At 41.9% G+C, this 24,326-nt stretch overlaps 1 protein-coding gene across 1 annotated transcript in view; it reads right to left on the bottom strand.

Annotated features, from left to right (window-relative positions):
- The window catches only part of TEP1 (telomerase associated protein 1), a 2,704,809-nt gene that overhangs the window by 974,357 nt on the left and 1,706,126 nt on the right, over nt 1-24,326 (bottom strand). Inside the window, exon 32 of the mRNA XM_044058078.1 lies at nt 15,185-15,302. Within this exon, the coding sequence (XP_043914013.1) occupies nt 15,185-15,302 (118 nt within the window). The remainder of the gene's footprint in view (nt 1-15,184; nt 15,303-24,326) is intronic.

The following is a 24,326-nucleotide window of genomic DNA, read 5'->3' as shown; positions in this document are numbered from 1 at the left end:
TCATTCAAAGGCACAACCCTACAAGAAGGCCTGGCACCAACCAGTATGTGGTGTCAGAGCAGTGGTCTAAAGCTCAATGCCTATAAATGCATAATAGTTTCCATTGGGAAGACAGCTACACCTGGAAACTTTCACACTGGTAATACACCCATAAGAGCAGACCCAGTGGTTAAGGATTTGGGAATGCATGCAGGCGACCATCCATTTGACCATCAATAGTCTAAATTAATGAAAATCAAAAGCAAAGAAGCAAAAAAGCATCATCTAAGTCCAAGGATGTCAGATGTCATTGCCTGCTGTACCTCATCATCTCACCAATGGAGCATAATGCCAGATTTGGAAACAGAGAAAGAAAAAAAGAAAATCCCAAAGAAGAAGAACAACACAAGGCACAGGTCAAATAAACTTATAAAAATACAACAATGCATGCATGTACTCCATATGAATTTGCAGATTCAAGAATCATTCAGTTGTTGGTTGTGCTGAAGAGCACTGAAAGCTAAAGCTAAAAAAAAAAATCTGAAACAAATATTCATGGACGGACTTTAATCAATTACTAGGAATGGGGTCCATTATCGTCATGGTATTAGAAACCCAAAAGACATGGAGAAATTAAAATGTGGAGAACAATGCCTCTCATTGTATTGGTATGTGGCTGGCTGCTGCAAATGGAGAGCTCACAAAGGTTCAAACAAACAAAAAAAAAACGCAGGGCATAACAACAAACACACATTAACAAAGCTCTATCAAGCTCTATCCCTGTACTAGCCTAGCCTATGGCCTGCATCCATTGATTCCATGATTCCAGTCAGTGATTCCAAATAAAACAAAACAAACCCACCTAGAATTATCCGATCTAGGAACCAAGACATAGTCTTCAACATAAATGAGACATGGTGGAGAGATGGGTATTTGTCTTAGAGATTACGGCTTTTCTGGAACAGGTTTCCTATCCATGTCATGCAGTGTTCTTTCCCAAACCAATTCAACCTTAACATGGACTAGTAGACTGGGAATCAAACATTTATATCTGGTCTGGCACCTATGTCTCTATTAGATACAGGCAGCCTGTAAATGCTTGACCAATCATGCCTAAACCTGCTTATACTCCTTAAAATAACCCTAGGGTAAGAAAACTTGTCAGATATATTCAGGAAGCATGGCTGGACTTAAAAAGGCCCTTGGGATCATTAGCCTAGCAATAACTCATTAACTTCAGCTGGTTAAGCTCATTACAGAATTTTCTACTTCTTTCTCTAGTTTAAATATGCATTAGTGTGACAGATTCACTATATTCCCTCTAGCTTTCTCTTTCCTGGCTATGAAGCCTTATAGTTCATTGCATTTACTTTTTTTTAACCACCTCAAATGTTTCCCTGTCACTTAGCTAGAAATATGTTTTCATGGAGAATACCAGCACTAATACCTGATGATCTGGGTTATATTGTCCAAGTTGGGCATTTACTATAAACTCTCTGCTGTATCTCCTGAGCTCTCCACATGTGTTCTTTTACCACATGCATAATCATCTTTAATCTCTCTCTCTCCTCTCTTCTTCCCAAGTTTACTTAGGAAAGTCAAGCAGCCCTCTGGGATGCTTGCCATAAATAAGGGCAACTAGTCTCACCTGAAGCTTGTGGCACTTCTGACGCCAAACAATAAGTATGGTAATAGTCGGTCGCAGTATTTACTATCTGTATTGATAACCTTCTACAGCACGGATTCCACTGTTTTATCAAACCTCTACTATTTTATTTATTTACTTAGTTATTTAATTTTGTTGACCGTGAAAGTCCACTGGGCTGAAATGAGCCCATTTTTAGTGGAGGCCTCAGGAGAAAAGCTCCATAACAGAATACAAGATAAGAGAAATAGAAAAATAAGAGATTCTAAAATATAACTAAGTTACAAAAAGTGCATCAAACAGGAGAATAACTTCGATCATTGTACAATTACATGACTAGTAGTTAGGAAATCAGATTTAGTTCATAGCAGGATATCATGCATGAAGAATTTAACAGAGAATACAGATAATCCATACACATTTACAATAATATAATACATTTTAAACAGATGGACTATTCTGAGTACTTTATGTAGTATGCATAAGCAGGAATAGGTAACTGCACTAATTTCCATGGGCTATGTGAGGCAAAATTGGGTAAAGATAGATTTCCAAAGGTGACACGTTAAGAGGGGAGAAAAAGATGAGTATTGGGTAGAAAGGGTCAATCAGGCAATCGTGTTATTGAGGAGTTGGAGATGGTACATGGGTAGAGCCATTAAGAAGAGAGAGATTCATGTAAAGACTTTTCTGAATAAGGGGGAGCAATTAATGGTTTGGAGATGAGATGGAAGAGCGTTCCACATTTTGGCTAAGAAGAGAGAGATTCATGTAAAGACTTTTTTGAATAAGGGGGTGCAATTAATGGTTCGGAGATGAGATGGAAGAGCGTTCCACATTTTGGCTACACTGAACGAGTAGGGATACTGACCTGCAGGGAGTTTTGGTCTATTTACTTGGATAATAGACTGACTTTCAGATCTGAGATGCCAGTTTGGTAGACAGAGTTAGAAGGGAGGTGAGGGCTAGGCATTCTGGGGGTCTGTATACAAGTTTGTGTGCTACAGATAGTTGTATGTATGTGAGGTGTTGTGGGAGTTCAAGGCAGTTCAGGGACTGTAAAGAGTGGCAGTGATGGGAAGAATATTTAGCACAGGTCACAAACTTAGCAATTTTGTTGTAACAGGTGTCCATCTTATTTTTTAAGCAGGACTTGATGTTTGTAAGAATGGGGGCACCATAGAGGAGAGAGGGTAGGAGAACGGTTCGGGCATTTTTCGAGTGGAGTAGTTTAAAAAGTGTTTATGTCTATAAAGGGTACCAAGTTTTTGGTGTTTTTTTTTTTAATATTTATATGGATGTGTTGGTCAAAAGTTATCATCTACAGTAACACCAAGTAACTTGGTATGGGAGACTACCTCTATGGCAGTTTTGTTAGATGAGTAGATGAGTAGATGATAATGTTTGATTTATTAAGGGTGGCGTTTCTTTTGGGAATAAAAATCAGGAGTTTGGTTTGTTGGGGTTAAGGGTAAGGTGGTTACTGGTCATCCAAATTTCTGTAGTGGAGAAAGGGTTTGGGGTCATGGTCAAACGTTCTGTTTCTGAGGTGCTGAAGCAGATAATATTGGAATCATCTGCATACTGTACTACAGATCAATGAATGATAGCAGAATAAAAGTCATTAATGAAAAGACTGAAAAGAAGGGGTCCCAGGATAAATCCTTGGGGAACTCCAGTGGCAGTAGCAAGAAAAGGTGAGAAGGAGTGTAGCCATTTGGTAGACTGTTGTCTCTTTTTTGTAAGATAGTTTGTAAATCAGTCAAGAGTAGAAGTGGACATGCCTAGATGTGAGAGCTTAGAAAGGAGAAGAGAGTGGGAGATAGTGTCAAAGGCCTTTGAAAGATCAAGGAATAGTGCAGAGACGAGTTTACCATCATTGCAATTGAGGCTGACAGTGTTCAAAAAGGATAGGAGAGCGGTTATAGTGCTATGACCAGGTCGAAAGTCATGCAGAGTGGTTGATAACAGTTGGTTTTGGTGTAGAAAGTTTATAAGTTGAGTTTGAATGCATTTTTCCATTACTTTATAGACAGCGGAAAGTATGGTGATAGGGCGGAAGTTTGAAATTTCTGTGTTGCTGCCACCTTTATGTAAGGATATGATGTAGGCTGTTTTCCAGCTGGAAGGTACATAGGATTCTTGGATAGATCTGTTTATGAGAATACTGAAGGGGTAGCTGATGGATTTGGCTGACATTTGTAGGTACTCGGGGTTAAGTTATCTGGGAGGTACTACCGGGTCTGAGTTTTAGTAAGAGCTTAGTTATAGTGGAAGTAGGAACAGGAAAGAAAGTAAAAGGCTGGGAGAGAAGAGTGTTGATAAGAGGTGAGTTACTGGGTTGTTATGACCAGTCTGAGGAAAGGAGGCAGATCGTTTGGATATAGTCTCTATTAAGTAGGAACTGACAAGTGAAGCAAGTTCAGCTGGAGTTTTTTCAGGATTCAGGCAGGGGTTGCTTTTGGTGACAGGGTTTAGTAGAGTATAAACAGAGTTCCAAAATAATGTTGGGTTATGGTTACAGTCATTTTGGAGATGATGGTAGTATTGTTTATTATCTTTACTGACTAGACATTTTACTTGGTTGCGGAGCTGTTTAAAGAGCTGGAATTCCATGGGGTTTTTACTTTTCTGCCATTTTTGCCATATTCTGTCTCTGGTGGTCATAAGTTGTTTGGTTTCCCTAGTAAGGAAAGACTGCATGATTTGTTTTTATTCTCTTGTTTTGAAGGGGGCCATTCTATTGAGGATGTTTAGGAATGTTGAACTGAACAATTCAACAGCTTCATCCAAGGGTAAAGTTTTCAGAGTACTCCAGTTAATTTTACTCAGTGTGTCATTAAAGTTTGTTGGGTTGAAGTTAGTTAACTTTTTGGTGGGTTTAGATTGGTGGTGGTTTAAGGCTGAGGTGGTGTTGTGTGTTATGTAGGCAGGTTGATGGTCACTAATATTGCAGGGGAAAGTTCCTGCTAACGAAATTTTGTTAAGGTCGGAAACTAAAATCCAATCAAGGATGGAGCCACTGCTACTGTTATTTCTTGGTCAGGTTATGTTATTGATGAGTTGGGGTGAAGTTATAGAGATTGATGGATGCACTAGGAGAGGCAGTCATGTGATCAAACCAGTTTATGTTGGTGTGAACTAAAATTATTGTTTCGTTATGGATATTATTTGAGGTCCAGGCTAGAATTTCTTCTAGTACAGGAATATTATTACCTGGTGGGATGTATACGGCAATCAAGTAGAGACTTTTGAAGTCGTTCATTTTTAGATGTGCTAAGATGAGTTCAGCTGTAGAAAATTGTGGAACAGGGTTTGAGTAGGGGAACAATGGTAAAGGAGTGCAACTCCTCCCCCTTTCTTGTGGGGGTCTGTCTGATCTTAGGAGAAACCTGGAAGGAGAAATTCAGTGTCTTTTATATATGGTTTTAGCCATGTCTCGTTTACAGCAATTATATCAGGTCTAGAATGGGATATCCATGCATGGAATTCTGGGATTTTGTTTCTAATATTCTGTATGTTAATGGTGGTGATTTTTAGGGATTTCTGAGATTTGGGGTGGGCAGATGGAGTAGGTCCTGGGTCGGGGTGGATGTCCCCACATTGGAATAGGGTAGTGGTGCTGTCTGAATATGGTAGTGGCAGTTTGTGCTTAGAGCTACACTGTGTTGTGGAGAGTCTTTTTAAGTAGGATGCTATGTGAGTGTCTAAGGATTCTAAGTTTGAGGAATAGCAATGTGCATTTGTGCTGTAGAGACTAGAAGATATGTTGGAGTAAGATTTATGATTGGGGGTTGAGCAGAAGTGATGGAGGTGAATGTGATCTGGCTGTGAGTGGGATGAAATGTGAGCTGAAGGAATGAAAAACAAAGGAGTAATATGGTCATACACAGTGGTGTCATTACAGATAAAAAATGAATGCAGTGATAATAGAGGAGGTTGTGAGGAAGGGGGAGAAGTTGTTACTGTAAAAAGTAGGAATAGTTAGTAAGTGATGATGGTAGAGTGGTTGGTTGGGAGTTAGTTAATTGGATATCTTGAGTGGGTGGTGTAGGGTTTATTAGTTGGGAGTGTTTGATGATTGGCTGATTGGAGAATGGGTGGAGTATAGTTAACTATAAATGTAATTGATATAGGGGTGGGTGAGAATGGGGGTAAGGTAGGGGAGCGAAGTGAGCCCAAGTGGAGCGAGGGGGAATGGAGCAGGATGGCCCAGTCGACTTGTACAGTAAACAATCAGTAGGGTAAGTTGAACTGGAGAACAGCAAACAGTAAGGAAGTTGTAGTAGTGAATAGAGTTCATTAGTGATAGAGGAGTATTTAGATTTTGTTTGCCTTCAAGTTGTAACTTTGAGCTATTATAGGTGTTAGCAGGTAAGAAATGAAATGGCAAAGTAGAATAGCTATAGAATCAGAGAGATAGACTGTTTATTGACTAAGATGCCCTATTGGGGGGGTGGGTTACACTGTTGTGTAGGGCTAGAGCAGCAGGCAGTCGAGGAATAGTGTAGTCAGAGATGCTACACCAACGTTGTGTGAGGATAAGCAGTTAAAGAGAGTTAGAGAGAGTGGGAGGTATAGGGATAAGGCCCATAGAAAGTTGAGTGGTGTGGGCAACAGGGTGCTAGGGAGACAGGAGAGGTGATGTACAATGGGGGAACCAAACACAGAGAGTGAGATACAGGAACACTTGTTACACTAGGCCAAATACTAGAGCACACACTTTAACTGTTGGAGGTCAGGCAGCAGACCAAGGGGTCCAATCTTCCAGCAAATGACTAGGGGTTCTCAGCGACTGGACTTTTCTTGGGGGTTCTCTGTGTCCAACGGTATGAGGGAAGAGCACAGTTACAGTAGTTTAACATTCATTGTTGGAGGTCAGGCAGCAGACCAAGGGGTCCAATCTTCCAGCATAGGGGTTCTCTGGGACCAGACTTTTATTGGGGGATTCTCTGTGTCCAACAGTATGAGGAAAGAGCACAGTTACAGCAATTAACTTTGTCATTTGAGGTGTCAGTGTCTGGGACAGCAGTCATACATCACTCAGGGGTAATCAAGCTGGTTAGAGGAAAGGACCAACATGATTACTCATACCCATGGACTAATCCATGGGTCTGTGGATGGGAAACTGTGTTAAAGGTAAAGCTTCACTTATGACAGCTGACGACATCAAAGGGATTACCTTGGTCGGTAACTATTACCTTAGCGATACTCACTCCAAAATAATAACAGTGCTATTACACTGGAAATTGCCTTAGCATTAGATCCACATAATGGTACTGCTTCTGGAGATTTGGTAGCATAGTCCATTATGAATTGTAAATATTGATACCCATTGCTAGATTTTACTATTGACTTGATATTCATACCAATACCTTCACTGAAGCGTCTATGATATGTGCTGGGATCAAGGTACTTTTATATCTAGGATGCAACATATTTTTTTAGCATTCTGGACAACAATCACAGAAGTTCTCTTCTTTTACTCTGACAACTTTATTGCTGTACTCAGTTCACAAATATTATAACATAAGCTTTTCTTTTAGCTATTAATCAAATAGCATACATCAAAAGGAAACACTGTGGGATTTATAATAACGTAGACATATTTACCAGAGATGTTTTACACTACATCAAACTTTAAAAATAAATAGATAAAAAGGAAAATATTTACAATATACTAAAAAACAACCTTAATTATTACTCATGACTCGGAGGTTTCCTCTACATGCCAATGTCCAAGGCATCCACTTCAACATGTTTACTCATACTTTGGCATTTGATGATGAAAGTTCCATTTCTTTTACCACTTTCATCATTTTCTTGATGTCTTCTTGTGTCAGTTGTTCCTTTATTTTAATCTTTCTGAAGATTGTCTTTGCAGACAGAAACAACAAATCCATCAAAGCCCCTTCCTCTGCTCCCTCTATTTAGCTAAACTAGTCCTCCCAAGATATACTGCAATTACCACTTTTTCAGGCCAAATAACATTATATAAACTCTGCATTCCCACATAAATTGTTTTGATTTAGCATACTGCCAGAAAAAATCTATTATTCGGCACCACTTCTCCAAAAAATAGTTGTAACACTTGATAACATTCTATGGGGTCTTGTGAGAGTGTAAAAGTGCCTAAACAGGCACTTCAGACAAAAAAAAATACATTTCCTTCTTTTGTAGCATGTTTGGTGTCTATGATAACTCTGTCTCCATCTGCATAAATAACTAATGCTTAACTTTTCTTTCCAACTAATTCTAAACTTTTTTTCTTTTTCGTAATCTTCTTTTAACATTTTCTATAGCTTACTTTTGATTCCTTTTTTACTTGGCTGTTGTGCCTCTTTTCGATCCACCTCTTCTTCTCTTTCAGCTGTTCCTGTTAAGGGTCGCCACAGCAGATAAACTGTTTCCATTTCTTTCTGTCTTCCGCATCTTGCTCTGTCACACCAACCACCTGCATGTCCTCTCTCACCACATCCATAAACCTAATCTTAGGCCCTCCTCTTTTTCTCTTACCTGGTAGCTCCATCCCTTTCCCAATATACCCAGCATCCCTCCTCAGCACATGTCCAAACCAACGCAATCTCATCTCTCTGGCTTTGTCTCCAAACCGTCCAACTTGAGCTGACCCTCTAATATACTGATTCCTAATCCTATTCATCCTCATCACACCTAGTGCAAATCTTAACATCTCTAACTTTGCCATGTCCAGCTCTGATTCCTACCTTTTTGTCAATGCCACCATCTCCAACCCATATAACATAGCTGGTCTCACTACCCTCTTGCAGACCTTCCCTTTCACTCTTACCTACCCGTCTGTCACAAATCACTCTTGACATTCTTTTCCACCCATTCCAGCCTGCCTGTACTCTCTTCTTCACCTCTCTTCCACACTCACCCTTACTCTGAACTGTTGATCCCAAGTACTTAAACTCTACACCCTGCATCCTCACCATTCCTCTATCTTCCCTCTCATTCACACATATATTCTGCCTTAGTCCTGCTGACCTTCATTCCTCTTCTCTCTAGAGCATATCCCCACCCCTCCAGGGTCTCCTCAACCTGGTCCCTACTCTCACTACAGATCACAATGTCATCTCCAAACATCATAGTCCACGGGGCCTCCTGTATTATCTCAACTGTCAACCTGTCCATCAGCACTGCAAGTAAGAAAGGGCTCAGAGCTGATCATTGATGTAATCCCACCAACACCTTAATTGCATCCATCACTCCCACCGCAAACCTCACCACTGTCACATTACCCTCATACATATCCTGTACCACTCTTACATACTTCTCTGGCACTCCCGACTTCCTCATACAATACCACATCTCCTCTCTAGGCACCCTGTCAAATGCTTTCTCTAAGTCCACAAAGACACAATGCAACTCCTTCTGACCTTCTCTATATTTCTCCATCAACACTCTCAGAGCAAACATCGCATCTGTAGTGCTCTTTCCCGGCATGAAACCATACTGCTGATCACTAATCATCACCTCCTTAACCTAGCTTTCACTACTCTTTCCCATAACTTCAAGCTGTGACTGATCAGTTTTATCCCTCTGTAGTTACTACAGCTCTGCACATCACCCTTATTCTTAAAGATGGGTACCAATTTTTTTCCACTCCTCAGGCATCCTTGGACTTTCCAAGATTTCATTAAACAATCTGGGTAAAAACTCCACTGCCATTTCTCCTAAGCACCTTCATGATTCCACTGGTATGTCATCTGGGCTAACAGCCTTTCCATTCTTCATTCTCTTCATAGCTGTCCTTACTTCCTCCTATCTAATCTGTTTCATTTCCTGATTCACTATCACCACATCATCCAATCTTCTCTCTCTCTCATTCTCTTCATTCATCAGCCCCTCAAAGTACTTTCCATCTGCTCAACATACACTCCTCACTTGTGAGTACGTTTCCCTCACTGTCCTTTATCACCCTTACCTGCTGCACATCTTTCCCAGCTCGGTCCCTCTGTCTAGCCAATCGTTACAGGTCCTTTTCTCCCTCCTATGTGTCCAACCTTTCATACAACTCTCCAGATGCCTTATCCTTAGGCTTCTCCACCTCTCTCTTTGTCATGTGCCTCATCTCCTTATACTCCTATTTTCTTCATCTCTTTGACAATCTCTTTTCTATCCACCAAAGAACTCATTTTGGCCAGTCATTCCTTTGGATTGTGTAAAATTACAGTCTTCAGGTTATCTATTAATTTATTGTGCAGTTTTCTGTATACACCACAGTATATTCCTCTATTTGGGCATTGTTCCCACACGATTCATTTTTCTCCAACTACTGGAACTTAAGACCATACATGAAACACAAACTTTTGTTTCTCAGTTTACTAAAAAACTCATCTGAGAAAGAGGCAAACACTGAAACATACATAATACTAGTGTGAGAACAAACACTGAACTGCCTAGATTCCTTCTGTCATATCTAGAAAAAATACTCTTCAATTTCCCATACAGATCTTTTACTCTTTAGTGTTAAGGACAACTCTTCAATTTGTACTTGCTACCTTTAAACCTATCTGACTGCAGTCATTCAGAATGGAGACCTCTTTACACACTCTATCACTCGGTGAATAATTCATTTCTATGGTTTTAGTCACTTGATGTTTACCTTATATCCAATAATTCTACCATATTGACAACGGTCTTGAAACATTACTTCCAAATATCATTCAAGATCTGTCAGATAATAAGCAGTATACTGTGCCAACTTGTGAGTTCAAAAGTTCAAAAAAGTTCAAAAGTAACTTTACTGTCATTCAGACTGAACACAACACACAGCTGAACAAAATTATGTTTCTCCAAACACATGTACAAATCAGAAAACACACACACAAGATCAGTGGTAACAGTTACAAATGAAGGCACAGAAAGCACAAAGTTCCAGCAACCGCAATCTCAAACAATCCACTCCATCTACATCAACGCCAGCTTCCTCTCCAACACCAGCATATCCCAAGTCCAGTCTGGTCCCCTTCAGCATCACAGGCCTGCGTATGATGCAAGCAGAAGCCTGGCAGACAAAAATCGGGCATCTGCTACTGTGTTTGGAGCAAATGCCGCTACCCAAAGGCCTGAATGGCGACAGCCAGCACAAGATCTTCCAACAGACCAACCATCCACACTGCCACAGTCACCATTCCATCGCAGACACCATTAGCAACCTGCAATCAAACCCGGATCTCTCAGTACAGCAAACAAATCTGGTCCCTTAAATCAAACCTGTCTGCCAAGTCTGGTCACTGCTTTCTGCCCTCCACATTATGCACTCTCCCAAATTCACCACTGAGACCCAAAACTTCATTTTTCAGTTCAATTCAGTTCAGCGACATCATAAACTCAACATGACACCACAGACATCATGGCACTCGTCCAGGTCAACTGGACCACTCAGTGGACTACAACTTACAAAAAAATTCACAAAAAAATCAACATAAAAACACAAATGTACATTTGCTAGCCTGAGAGGTCACTGCCACATGCCTGCAGCTCACAACCCTTTACTTGTATCTGATTCATCTTATTTGTCAAGGGTTCAACATAAATAGAAGAGATAAAAGCGAACCCTGCATATTGCCTCTTCTTCACTGAATTTTTTTGGAAAGTCTATTTCCAATTATTATTTGTGCTGAGGCATTATAATAACAAGAGTTTATTAAATACAACCACCTCTCAGGAAAACCCATCACTCTTACTTCTGAATAAATACTGCCAATAAATCCTGTCAAATGCAGATTTGGCAAAGAAATATGCAGCCAGCAATGCTCATTTGATTTTGCTAGCATCTTCTACTAACATACTTGTTTTCAACTGGTTATAACAGGGAGCCAGTTATGTGGCACACAAGGATAAACTACTGACTACTGTGAAGGTGATCCAAGTTAGATTAGCATCTATGGTGCTTGCAGGAGCTGGCTACGAACATGGGTATGGACACTGAGGACTCCCTAATCTTGGGGCAATGATGGTAGCTGTAGATAATTACACTGGTGACATGTTGCAAGAGCAGTAGGTGCTCACACAGAGGAGTTAAAGCTTGCTGAGCACATCTTGACAACAGTGCATTTGCAATACGTAGCCAAGGAGAAATTGGTAGGAAGAGACAAGCTTTCCCTCAGGAGACAGCAATCACAGAACTTAGAAGAGCTCCTGAGGAGGGGGTGTTTCCAGATGGAGAGGGAGATGGTAGGCCACTTTCCATGACCAGCAAGTTGGACCACTTCCTCCTACCAGAACAGTTACCAGGGAATGGAAGACAGATAGGGAAATGAATAGGTTTGTAGGCTCTCACCTAGCTTATAAATGCCTGTGTCTCCCATATCCTCAGAATAATTGAGCCAACTGAATTCAGGTACAGAAGTCATTGGGTGATGTCCTGGAGGAAGTAAAAAAAAAAAAAAATACGTCATCATATGTAGTCTTTTTTGCAATCTTTGCCCCCACTATCTGTTGATACTCAGCCCCTCCCACAGTTAATCAGCTGATGATTCTAAAGTGAGAGACTGTCTGCTCCTCTGTCAGGTAATGATATGCAAATTGCTGCTTGTCAGTGCATGTCTCTGCAACATCTATATATGTTTATACACCAAAGTATGCATTTGTATGCTGATGTTATTGCTCAGTAAATTTCTGCTGAGCACATTGCTTTTCACAAACCATCTGATAGCTGCTTGTTTATTTTTGCAATGGTGATCTTTAGTAGGACTGCCATAAATATCCCACACATACCATACTCCCAGTTCATAGATTTGTAAATTGCAGACAATACTGCAAAACCTTATCTGTATACCTACTGTGACCTGGGTCTCTTCTAGTGAGCAGCAGAACATACAGTTATTCTGAGGTGTATGAATGTTTTGTAAATTGGGTAGGTACCTGGTATGTGGTTTCTACTGCTTATCAGTTCTACACAGCTGTGGATATTGTTCGTGAATACTGCCTAAAATCAATGGTCAGCAGCACAGGTACTTTACCCCTGCAGACACAAACACAAGCATCCACATTAATCACCAATCCATGCCTGTCTATAAATACATGAAATCTACTGCTGATGTCTGTAACACAGTGCAATCATGGAGCAGCAGGAGGCAGACATGGCCTGTATCTCGAGCATCAAACACCAAAAAATGTAAATTAAAGGTAACAAAGCCAGAGCACTCACAGAAGCTCATGAATTTTTGTCTGTTTCTGGGTTGAGGATGAAATATCTTGCCCTCCCCACATCTGGCCTCTCCCACACAGCTATGATGAGCGATGCATATATGTGTGCAACTGTGTCTGTCTATGTCATGTACAGCTCATGTATACCATGTACACTGGCATCCCATCTCTCCAAAACACAAATAAGTATATACACACACAGCTTATGCCACTGGCACCATGCCATTCCAGGAATTTTTACGTGTGTGTGTGTGTGTGTGTGTGTGGGTGTGTGTGTGTGCGCACCTGTGTGTCACATACTTGCTAACTATGTAGTCTGACTAACTGACTCCTCCATATTTGTGAACACAGTTGTTCAGCATATGTATAATCCCCCATATTAAACCTGCCATTGTTGTATGCTTATGTCATATGTCTGGTATTATTGAACCAGACAATGTAAGATGGCTATGAAAGTGACATGGTGCTCTTTTGCGAACTCCATATTCAGGCTGAGTGACACTACTAAGGGCACTATGAGTCCAATGTCAATTAAAGGACTGCTGACAGTGTCAGTGTCTAATGCACCCTCTCCGACTGCAGCGGAAGATGGGTGATAAAAACTATTATACCATTACTTTAATGGTAGAGACTGGGACCATAATGTCTAAAATGGGTATGACACTATTCAGCATGATGCTGATACCAGTATTAAGGGACACTTTAGCTAGGCATCACTGAATGGTGGGCTGCCTCAGACCTGTGCAATCTCACAAGGCATCTTTACTCCAGCTACTTGACAACCTCCTTATTTACTCATTGATTTACATTTGATTACTGAGAAAGTCTGACTGGGTAGGAGCCCATTTCCAGTGGAGGCCCAGGGAGAAAAGCTGCAAAGCTTATATGATCTAATGGCAATCAGCACTTGGTTAGGACTTCTGGCACACTAAGCTGATGCTTGGTGCGCAACACGTTTCTCTTTGTGCTGCACTGCTCAAGTCTAACTCGCCTGGGCTTTAGCTTTTTTTTAAGCTACCTGCCTGTTAATCCTCTGTATGGGCTGCATCCAGTGCTGCCTTTAGAACATAATCAGTGTTGACTATGAATCTGGCTATCTGTAACTGTTTAGCTTTTGTAGTTAAAGGAATGTGACTTCTGTATTCATTATACTACGCTTTCTACTATCAAAACTCCAGCTTCCGGATCTTTTACCACCTGCTGACTCTAACCATCTCTTCTCTCAAGGCAGCCACATATCTCCTACTTAACTAATTTCCTCCAGTACAGCTCTTTTGAGTGTGTACCTTTAGCTTCCAGTGGGTGTGGCTTGAGCATTAAAAAAATGAATTTATCACATTACAGTTCAAATATTCATATCTTTGGAACTACAAGTGTTACTATAAAACTGTAAATGGCAAACTACTCAGGATAAATTATTCTTTACAGTGGTGGCATTCATTTAGCTTGCTGCTTTAAACTGGATTTTATAAGCCAAAATAAAGGCAGTGAATATTAACTTGGTAATGTACAAACAGATTATGATACTTTAGTCAACATTTCCGCGGTGGTGCAGCGGTAGCGTTGTTGCCTCACAGCAAGAGGTTCTCCCATTCGATTCTCGGCTTGGGTTGGGAGTGCCTTTTTTGTGTGGAGTCTGCATGCCCCCCCCCCCGGTCAAATGGGCATTCGAAAGACATGCGTTGAATGGCGTGCCTTCGTTGAAGGTTGGGCGTTGGACTGGCAACTCGACACCATAAAAACCAACTGCCAATCATTAGCGGACCGGAGTTCCACTGTGGCGACCCCTAACCGGGAAAAGCCGAAAGACAAACAACAACAAGTCAACATTCAACCAAGACACATATTGCCAATAGAATTTTCTTCATTAGCTGTGAGCTTTCATGAGGTTATGCAGTTCTGTCTGTGTTACCTGAATGTTGAAATAGTTGAGAAATATGAGAATTATTACAAATCAGATATACAGTATACAAATAATATTCAATATTTATTTAGCCGCATTAGACAGAGGTCAAATATCAATGCATTTGTTTTTGCCATCATGTGTATGCTTCAAGAATAAATCCTTGGATACCTTGCATGTAGCATGGTTTTGCAGTTATTAATGCAAATATAAACAAGCAATATTTGACGCCTAGAGGCGCAGTAAGAGTTAAATGCAGAAACATCTGGAGATGCACTCAACTGTGATGAGTTGTAGTACTTCCTTACATTTATTTAAGCCATCCTACATCAGTCTGTACTCGAGTATGCATTAGCCATAAGAAATGTTGAAAAACTCTTCACAACTACATGTCCACATTAACTACAAATTGGTGACTAGTTTCAGTCCTAGTTGTTTTTCAGGGTGAATAATGGCTAATGAAAAAAATGGACACTTACCTGATTAGTGTCAGTGTCCAGGATATGCAAACAACCTTCACTTGTTCCAACTGCAGCAAGATACCCACTGGGAGAAATGCAAACACAAGTAGGTGTAGAAGGGAGTCCCATCTGTTTACTGAAATACCAAATAAAAACATTTAATACCTCACCTTACACTGCCACTATCCTTTTTCATGTAATCCTGAACACTCTAACACGTCACCTTTAGAAGACCGCCACCTCTAAATTAAAACAGACAAAAGAGAGCAGCATTTTCAACTAAGTACAGTTCATAACATAAATATAGGGGAAACAGATTTCTGCTTACAAATAGGGTTCGTAAGTTCACAGGTACATTCCAGGCTAATGACCACTACAGCATTTATAAGCCTAGCCAAGTATTCCATATGTATCCTGCAATTTTATGTGCTGGCCTTTGTACATCTAACCAGGCTTTACAAATGTATCCTGTGTGTTTATATTGCTTAGAGGTTATTTTAAGGGGTATATGTAAGATAGGGCAATACTTACAGGCTGCGTCTATCCATTGGAGACATAGGTGTTGCACCAGCTATACCAGGGGTATACTTCAGATTTCCCATCCACTGGTCCAGGGTTTTCTTGAAAAGGGTTATGGAAGACGTCTACATTACATGGAAGGGGAATTCTCACAGTCACACACCTATCCCTCCAACATGCACTATTTATGTCACAAGCACAGTTTAAATCCCTAGATCAAGTAATTCTGATGCCATTTGTTTTGTGAATAAGCAAAAGGTCCATCACTGTGGGATCCAAGGATGGTTTGTATGCCAGGCATAGATCAACTCTCAATAATTTGAAAGAAACAGATTACAGAGATAGAACATGGAGGCAATCCTCATAGAACAAGCTGTTTATAGCCTGTATTCTTTTTGTGATGAACCTCTGTGGATGTTCCAGTTGCTGCATGTGCCTGGTCAGGTAAATACTGAAGGGGGCATTATACTCAATGACGGACCTCACGAGAGTCGAATTTAGTAGAACAATGGACTTTCTTGGACCTAGATGCCATGCTCTTGCATAGAAGTTCAGTGAGGAAAAAATAATAATTTCCTTAATATCTTACATGCTGGTCAAAATCCAAGTTACTACCAATATATGTACTCGTATCCCTGACTACAGTTCTGTTTTCAGAGATGTGTTATTGCAGAGGTGGCTGGCTTCCCAAAGGGTACTATTATGCACTTCTTGGCAATAAGTTTTAAGCAATGACTTTGGCACCACCCATTTGTCTGTTTTAGCCCTTGCTGTAGGATGCTAGTGTTTTGGGGGGGATTCTATGACTGCACCTAGTTTTCAATCATCTGCAGACTTAGTCATCCAGAGGCCCTTGACATCAGCCGTGACTTCTCAAAATGATCATCGATCCCCCTTTTCCCATTTTCTACATGAGGTTGGGATGTCATGCTAACTGTTGCCATATCTCTTGATTCAGTGTTACACTCCTGACTTCTACTTTCATGCCCAACTGTCGCAGATCTTCTCTCAAACAATTAATTCGCCCCTTTGTCTGATGTCCTCATTTCCTCTTACCTTGCTCCTGTCTGCCCCAAATCATCTTCACCAAATTGTCTTCTGCTTTTCTGCACATGTGCCCAACCCACTGTAATCTGTTCTCTTTGATCTTTTCTGCAATTGGAACTACTTTGTCTTCTGCTCTTAGATCTTCATTTCTTCACAGTGCACCTCCTACCACCCTTCTCAGGCACTTCATTTCCATCACGTGGAGATCTCATCTGCTCTGCCTTTACTGCCCAGATTTCTGTACCATACAGTAGTACTGGTCACACCACTGTTTTGTACATCTTACTTTTCAACTTCTTTGGCATTCTTCTGTCATACATTATACCTGACACTCTATGCCAGTTGGCTGCAGCCCCACTGATTCTACCTTTGGCTTCTTTATTTAGATTTCCTTCTCCTCAACACCCCTCCCAGATACTTGAAGCTATTAATCTGTTTCACTATCTTCTCTTCTACTGCAATTCCCAGCTTCTTCTTGTTAGAGTGTGCTAAATGCTGAAATCAATTCTGGTATAAAAATGCAAAATAAATGAGGTATACAATAAAGCTACTTAAATGTAGAAACAGAGATTAGCAATATGTAGTGAGCATCCATACTCATAGTGTGACATAGCTCTGACTGTATCTATTAATAGACATGCTTTTTTATAAACTCAGCAATATGTGCTCTCTTACAAAGATGTTTATAAACGGACATGTTTTTTCTTCAAAAGCAGAACAGTCTGACATGGTCTCACAGATGTTTTCTTTTACAAATATCTATTAATAGACGCAAAATACTTCCTGAAAGACGTTTATCACAATAGCAGAACAATGGACATGGCTTTTTAGTACAAGCTGTTTCCTTCAAAAACTTGTTCTTCTATAGCATCAAAGAATTTGATATTGCGTGCATTTTCACATCAGCAGAAGTTCTTACAAGTATGGTTTCATAGAAGGACAATAGAAAAATCTAAAAACAGACATTATGTGATTTCCTATAAAAGCCCAAAAAAGATACCAAGAGAAAACAGGATTTAAAGTGTGTGACTAAAAGGGTATATAAGAACTGTTAAACTATGGTTAGAGGTATTTGGTAGGAACACACTTGTTCAGAAGTACTGTATTGGAGAAGCAGTTATAATCTTCCATATCAATCAAGAGTAAAGCCTTGGCATATTTATGTTACAAACTAACAGAAGAGTATGTGTTTTTTGTTACAAAAACAAGTTCTTTATTAGTAACTGGCTTACAGTGAAATAGTATTGTGCTGCAAGCTATATTTTCTTATTAGTGCAAGTTGCAACGGTCTGTGTTTAAACAAACTGCACATACAGTTGTGCAAAATGAGAAAGAGCAAGGTCCATAAGGCCAGGGGTTGTAGGTTCTCTGCTTAATTCTTAAAGAAAAGTTATTAGCATAGAGACGGTGGGTATGGAACGCTATGGTAGAGAGAGTCAATCAATGTTAAGTTGTCAAACTCGCTCTTCATTCTTGACACCCAGTTCCTGGCTCTGATCTGGGTTCTTGTCTGATGGCTCTGTGGAACAGACTCTTGAGAACTGTGAGCCAAAACTGATCAATTTAATGAGGTCAAATCCACTTGTAATGAGAAACGCTCTGTGCAGGGAGTGGCTTGAGTGGCTTAATGACAAAGCGAAGCTAAAGGAAGTCTAGCTTGAAAGCTGTGGAAGTGGCTAAGTCATGGGGGTGGAAGGTAGGTAAGCTTCTGGTAGAACTTTAGTGTTGATAAATTTCGAACCAACAGCAGAATCCTCTAGATAAGGTCACGGAGGAGACAGGGAAGGCCTCTTGAGACTGTAATAAGAAACCCAGAGTCTGAAAACTTTGTTGAATTGTTTTGTTCAAGAAACAAAGGTGAACAGTTGGCTAATGCTTTTTCCAAAATGTATCTGTTGTTCCGAGTTGGAAAAGTACAGGTAGAAATACAGGAAGATCAATAGCTCTTTTTGAGCCATTTACAGGATACCTAGGGAATAGAGTTCAATAGTAAACAATGATTTGCTGTCTTTGATAAAAAATTTTGGAAGGGGCTAACAAGATCCTCAGATCTTATAGACATGAAACAATGGCTAACAGGAATAAACCTTCCATAGAGTTTTCCAAGAAATACAGGAAACAGAAGATGAAAGAGCTAAAAGAAAGTTTGGAAGAATCAAGGGCAATTGGCTCGAGGGAGGAAGAATCAAGGATGTCTTGACTCTGATTGAGGTAAATTCGGAGGAGAAGGCTGATTGGAGGCTCTAGGAAGCAATGTTGTGATAATAAAGTGGGATTCATGAACCTCAGATAGAAAGAAACTGAACTTGAAACCACTGGGAAGAGGAGTGGAGAAAGATTTCACCTCGCATGAAAGATAGGAGAGAAGGAGCAACTGTAAAGATCAATTCTTTAAAGGAAAAACAATTTTGGCTTTGCCTCCTAAGGCTACGTTTCCATCTCCTTTGGACTCCTTAAGAAAGAGTGATTTTAACTCATCCAGGTGCCTCCTAGTAGAGTAACTTACACTCCTACTGAGTGTGGCATCAGATATTGCAATTTTAATCAGTACATCAGTAAAAAAGCTTGAGATATGTGTACAAGGTATTTACATCAGTAATTTAAAAAACACACAATGGCAAAGCTGCTGAAGAATATTTCACCTTTTTTTATCATACAGGCAAAAAGATTCCAGTAATTGTTTTTATCCTATTAGCTTAATAATAACTATCTAATTTTCACTTTTTATTAAATATCTCAATAGCCACACAATTTTCACATTTTCCTCAATTAAAGCTTAAATGAAAGGCAAATTCTAGATGAATAAAAAAAATGTGTTCAGTATGTGTGTTGTAACTTGAATGGTTACAGGTGTTTGCAAGATGTCTACTGAAAACATATTTATAATTGTCTTATCATTTATCGTGAGATTAGCCACACATTTATTATTAGTTTAGCCAATAGCTAGGTAGTTACCTATGAGCTTCTAGGCAATGCTCTCAGAATCTTGATGATTGATGAAAATAGGAAATTCAGGACTCAGATCACTTCTGTGAAAATGCAGATCCAGGGCATGTGAAAATAATTTTCTTGGGTGGCGCAAAGCTGTACTGGGTGGCAGGCTAGGGAGCTTATATGGGCCCCTAGGCCTATAGGCTAGTAGGCTACCAAGGTAGCTATTAACCAGAACCTAGTAATGAATTAATAACCTATTACCTATACCCTGCACCTTTATAAATATGGTTTAAGACCTAGAATCTACTTAAATATTGCTGCCATGGATTAAAAGAGGGAACTGACCCAGGTTATTTTTTACACTTATTTCATAATTATTGTGGTTCCTGAAATGTGACATTTGTTTGAAATTCCTATAAAATGATTTGGACAAATTGATTCTCTTTGTTTGGAAGTTAGAGCACAATTGTTTAGAGGCCATTGGAGTGAATCCATTATAGGAATGGATGTGGAAACACTGCTAGAGATCATATATGGCCTTACTATGAAGGGCTTGGAGCAACCAGACTACAAGGGTAGGAGTCATGTGACCGGTGCAGCTGACATGGGATGTGAATTTAACGATTTCCGAGGGGTGTGCAAAAAGGTGATGCATGAAGAACTGAACCAAATCTGAAGAAAAAGGCGTGGAGCAAATGACAAATGCAAAGGAGGCCAAACTGAGAAATGAAGGTCAGTAAGCTACTATCATGTCAGTGGGAGGAAAGGCATGAGAATCCCTGGACAATCCAGCTAAGTGGCCTTCTGGGGTCCTGGGTTCAGTAAGGGAGGAGGCAGCAAAGCATTGGCTGTTTTGGAGAGAGAAGAATTCTGCGAATGCAGTGAGCTGAGAGTGCAAAAAAGTGACCCCATATTTGCGAAATGAGAGACCACTGTGAGGGCATTAGAGAGACTCTCCCTCATAGATGGCTCTAAAAGCTTGGTTTTTTCAGAGCCGCTAAAATGTTGGTTTCCCCGGGATGAGAGGAGAAGACCATTGCATGAGTTCGTTTGCCCATTACTTAAGGACTAAACCGGGCCGCCAAGGAGAGGACTTGGCTACTTTATGTTGTTATGGCGGTTCGTGTGACTGCAATACTACAGACATAAGATTGTCGCTGGAGGGCTTCTTGCCTTAGCGAAAGCAGTCACTCTGCATCTCTAGACATTCATGCAGGTTTCATTCAGAGGGTTGCCACGGGCAGTGGTATTGCTCCTTGCCCTGATAATGACCCCACCCATTCTTGATAATGATCAGGACGAGACTGAAGCTACTGTGCTGTCGGCCCTGGGGTCTGCTCTATGAGGCTGGGAGAAGTGAATCTGATGAAACTGGGCTGGAAGGAAATCTGATGAACCATGTGGGCTTGAAACACGGGGAAGTTGTTACCAATCTCTATAAGGAACCCCCATGACCGAAGGGTGTCCATAGAAGCCGGGCACAGGGAACCATCCTGGCAAGGGCCCTGAAAGGAAACACCAGCCATGCCACCCTGGGAAGAACTGGAGTTGCCAGCTTGATCCTTCTTGCTTTTTGAAATGTAGAGTATTCTTTCTTGATGGTCTCTAACTGACATCATCATATGATCTGAGTGACAGGAAAGACATAGTGTTAGTAAGGCCCGCGGTGAGGAACTTTCAAGACTGGCAGGGAAATTCCCAATTGAGTTTCAAAAGAAGAAATTGTTTAATCCCTGGCTTGAATTAGTTGAAGAGATTTTCTGGAAGTTGAAGCCTGGTGGTGGCTAGAAAAGAACACAGCCTGAGCTTGTACGAAAAGATCAGAGAAACTTAACATAGGTGAATTGTGACCACCCGTTTACACTGGTTGACCACTGGGGGGGCTGTAGTGAGAGTGAAGGCAGGGGCAGGGCTCTAGATGATCCTGGACTGGACTAGCCGAGAAAGTTTAGAGCTCTTCTGCCTAAGTGAGTGAAATTGAGCATGATGCATCCTGAAGATCTATGATGCAAGGGTTCTCTTGTGACCAGGAGGGATTCTTGTCTTTTCAACTGAAGTGTGTTGTGAATCTTTGAGATCTTTCATTGGCTGTGAGTCTCCCATCTTCTCAATTGGTGAATCTCCGTCTAATGGGAACTCTGTCTTCTTGATGTAGAACGCGCTGAATCTGAATGGTTTGTTTGTACTTTGAGGCTTCTTCACGACTGGTTGTCTTTCTCTAGGTGGTAAATCTTTGATGGAAAGAATCGGTGTGGACTCCAGTAGAGAATTTGAGAGAGAGAAGGACTTTCGGTGAATACAATTATGTTCAACAGTGAGCTGTACCCTAACTTAGTGAAGAAATGGTGCCAGGCTTCTGGGCGTGTAATGGACTGTTGACTGGCATCTGGAGGGACATGGATTTCATGCCTCAGGGAAGGGCGAAGGAGATCCTCACCTCCTGTTTCCCTGGTTCTGTGGACCCCTCTGTCCTCTAGAAGGCCTCTTCTGTTAACCCCTTGACCTCTAAGAGGTAATAAATCTACGATGTGTATGCGCAACCTGCCTTGGGGCGTGGCTTCTGTCCTTAGCCACCCTCTTTCTGTTTGGAAAACGAAGTCTAGGAAGGATGGAAAAGTAGCAGATCACTTACTGAAGGTCAAGGTATCCCCCAGCTACTTGCCAAATGTCAGTAACCACCCTCTGGGAAAGTTTAACCCATCAAGGCCCAGAAGGGATCTGTGCATACCAGAGCCTCATCCAGGCATCTGCGCAGGCTCCACGTCCTAAGCGCTCATCCCTAACCCCCCATCTCTGCAAAAACATGGTTGCCATGGGAGGAGTTGCATCAGCCCTGGCAACAGGAGTAAGGGTTCTAAGCTGCAGAGCTTGCTTGCAGCCTTGGAGCTGCAGCTGTGCAATAGCTGTTCCCTTAAGGACTACTTCCTGAGGGATCCCTAAGGGAGTCTATATGGAATTAGCAGCTCAAAGAGCGATAAAGAAAAAAGAAGAACCGCTACCTAGCAATAGCCCTACCATACTATCCATGGCTACCTATCAGTGTATGGGAGGATGGACAATGGTTCCTTCTTCTTAGTTCAGCCTCACCACACCCGCATGGCAGACATCGAATCAGAACTTTAGTGCATCTAATTGCCAATCTGAAGGGGCAGAATTTGACTTCTGGCCTAGGGCTCGCTGGCTCTACTGTCAGGGGCAGCCAACCACTATACAAATCCGCATAGCAGGGAGATTTTGAGGAGGAGAGAGGAAAAGCCAAAGGATCCCCAACACCCTAGGTCCTCAGACTCAGATCAGAGAGGGAGGAGGGCCAGTTTCCTCCTCTGTTTAAGGGGGTGAAGACATGTCTGAAAAGGACTGTGGCCTGGAGAGATCTTGTGATCCTCCCCAGGGGAGCTCCCACAAAATTAGGGGGATCTCCTGATAGACTCAGGAGTCCTAAGTTGCTTCCTCTTACAGGGCCTATTCGGTGAGGATCCCCTGACTGATCAGGCTACTGAGGGGAAGAGGTCTTTCAGGGAGGATGAACCTGAGGTTCTCTGAGGATGTCTCGGGATTCCGAGGATCTCTCCTGATCAGGGGAATCACCGGGGAGGAGGAGCTAAGGAAGTCTGCTGGCTGAGGGAGCTGGTGGCCTTCTCTTCATCACCCAGACACTCGGCCTCCCAGGGAGGAGTGAGAGAATACGTGCTGCTGGAACCCAGAACTGGTGGCCCAACCGGAGGGAGGTGAGAGAGGATCTCGAGGGCCGAGCTCGAGGAGAGCTGAGAGGCTCCAAAAGGGGGAGTGTGGAAGGACCCGGAGGAGTCCAGGAAACCCCCTCGCACGAACCAGGAAGCCGACCACGGAGGAGGGAAAGAGGAGTCGATGAGGAGATAAGAGTAGGTCTGGAGAGGGCTCAGAAGTAGAAGTGTCTGTTCCTCCCAGGGGAAGAGAGGGCAGATCCTGAGGGAAGCCAAGGAACTGCACTTCAAGTCGAGGGACAAGTTGCGACTGGTGTTTGCTGCTCTGGGCGTCTGTTTGAGGCGGACGGACTAGCAGGTCTCTAAATGCCTGTGATAAAGCCTATCTACTGACCACCCATCTCTCTAATGGCCTACTCGAGAGTGAGAGGCCTCCTTCGGGTAAAATGACTGTCGGGTTCCAAGGAAGGAGAGAGGTCGGCTCCGGCGCGAGAATGAGGGTGAGACGAGGACCTGACCTCGATGCAAAGAAACCCGCCAGACCACTCTCTCACCATAGTCGGAGTCGAGGACTTTCCGAACCGACCCGAGGTCTCGATGCATGCGCGTGGCTCGCGAAACAGACATAGCATTATAAAAAGTAGCCGCCACGGCGCTTGGAACGAAGGGACACCCCTGAACATTGGGGTGGTGAACCAGTCACAGATGTGACTGCCATCTGCGTGGGAGTATTAACCCATACAGGAGCCAGCCGAGCCGCCAGGTACTCAGGAGTCGAACCGATCTCGACTCAGGAGTGAACCAGGGAGCCCAGGAAGGGATCCACAGTGAACGGAGGTCTTGAGGACTGAGTCTAGAATCTCGCCCGACTTAGGACTTAAAACCCAATTTGTTTTCCTTTCCCCGCAGCTCTCTCCTTTTTGGGAACACTCCTCCAGGAGGAAGGCTGAGGCAGTCTCAGCAGCCAGAGTCCTGGA

This window comes from Protopterus annectens, chromosome 16.part0 (genome assembly GCF_019279795.1).
Source record: "Protopterus annectens isolate FY-2018-M chromosome 16.part0, PAN1.0, whole genome shotgun sequence".
Taxonomy (NCBI): Eukaryota; Metazoa; Chordata; order Ceratodontiformes; family Protopteridae; genus Protopterus; species Protopterus annectens.
This window is presented reverse-complemented; position numbering and strand designations above follow the sequence as displayed.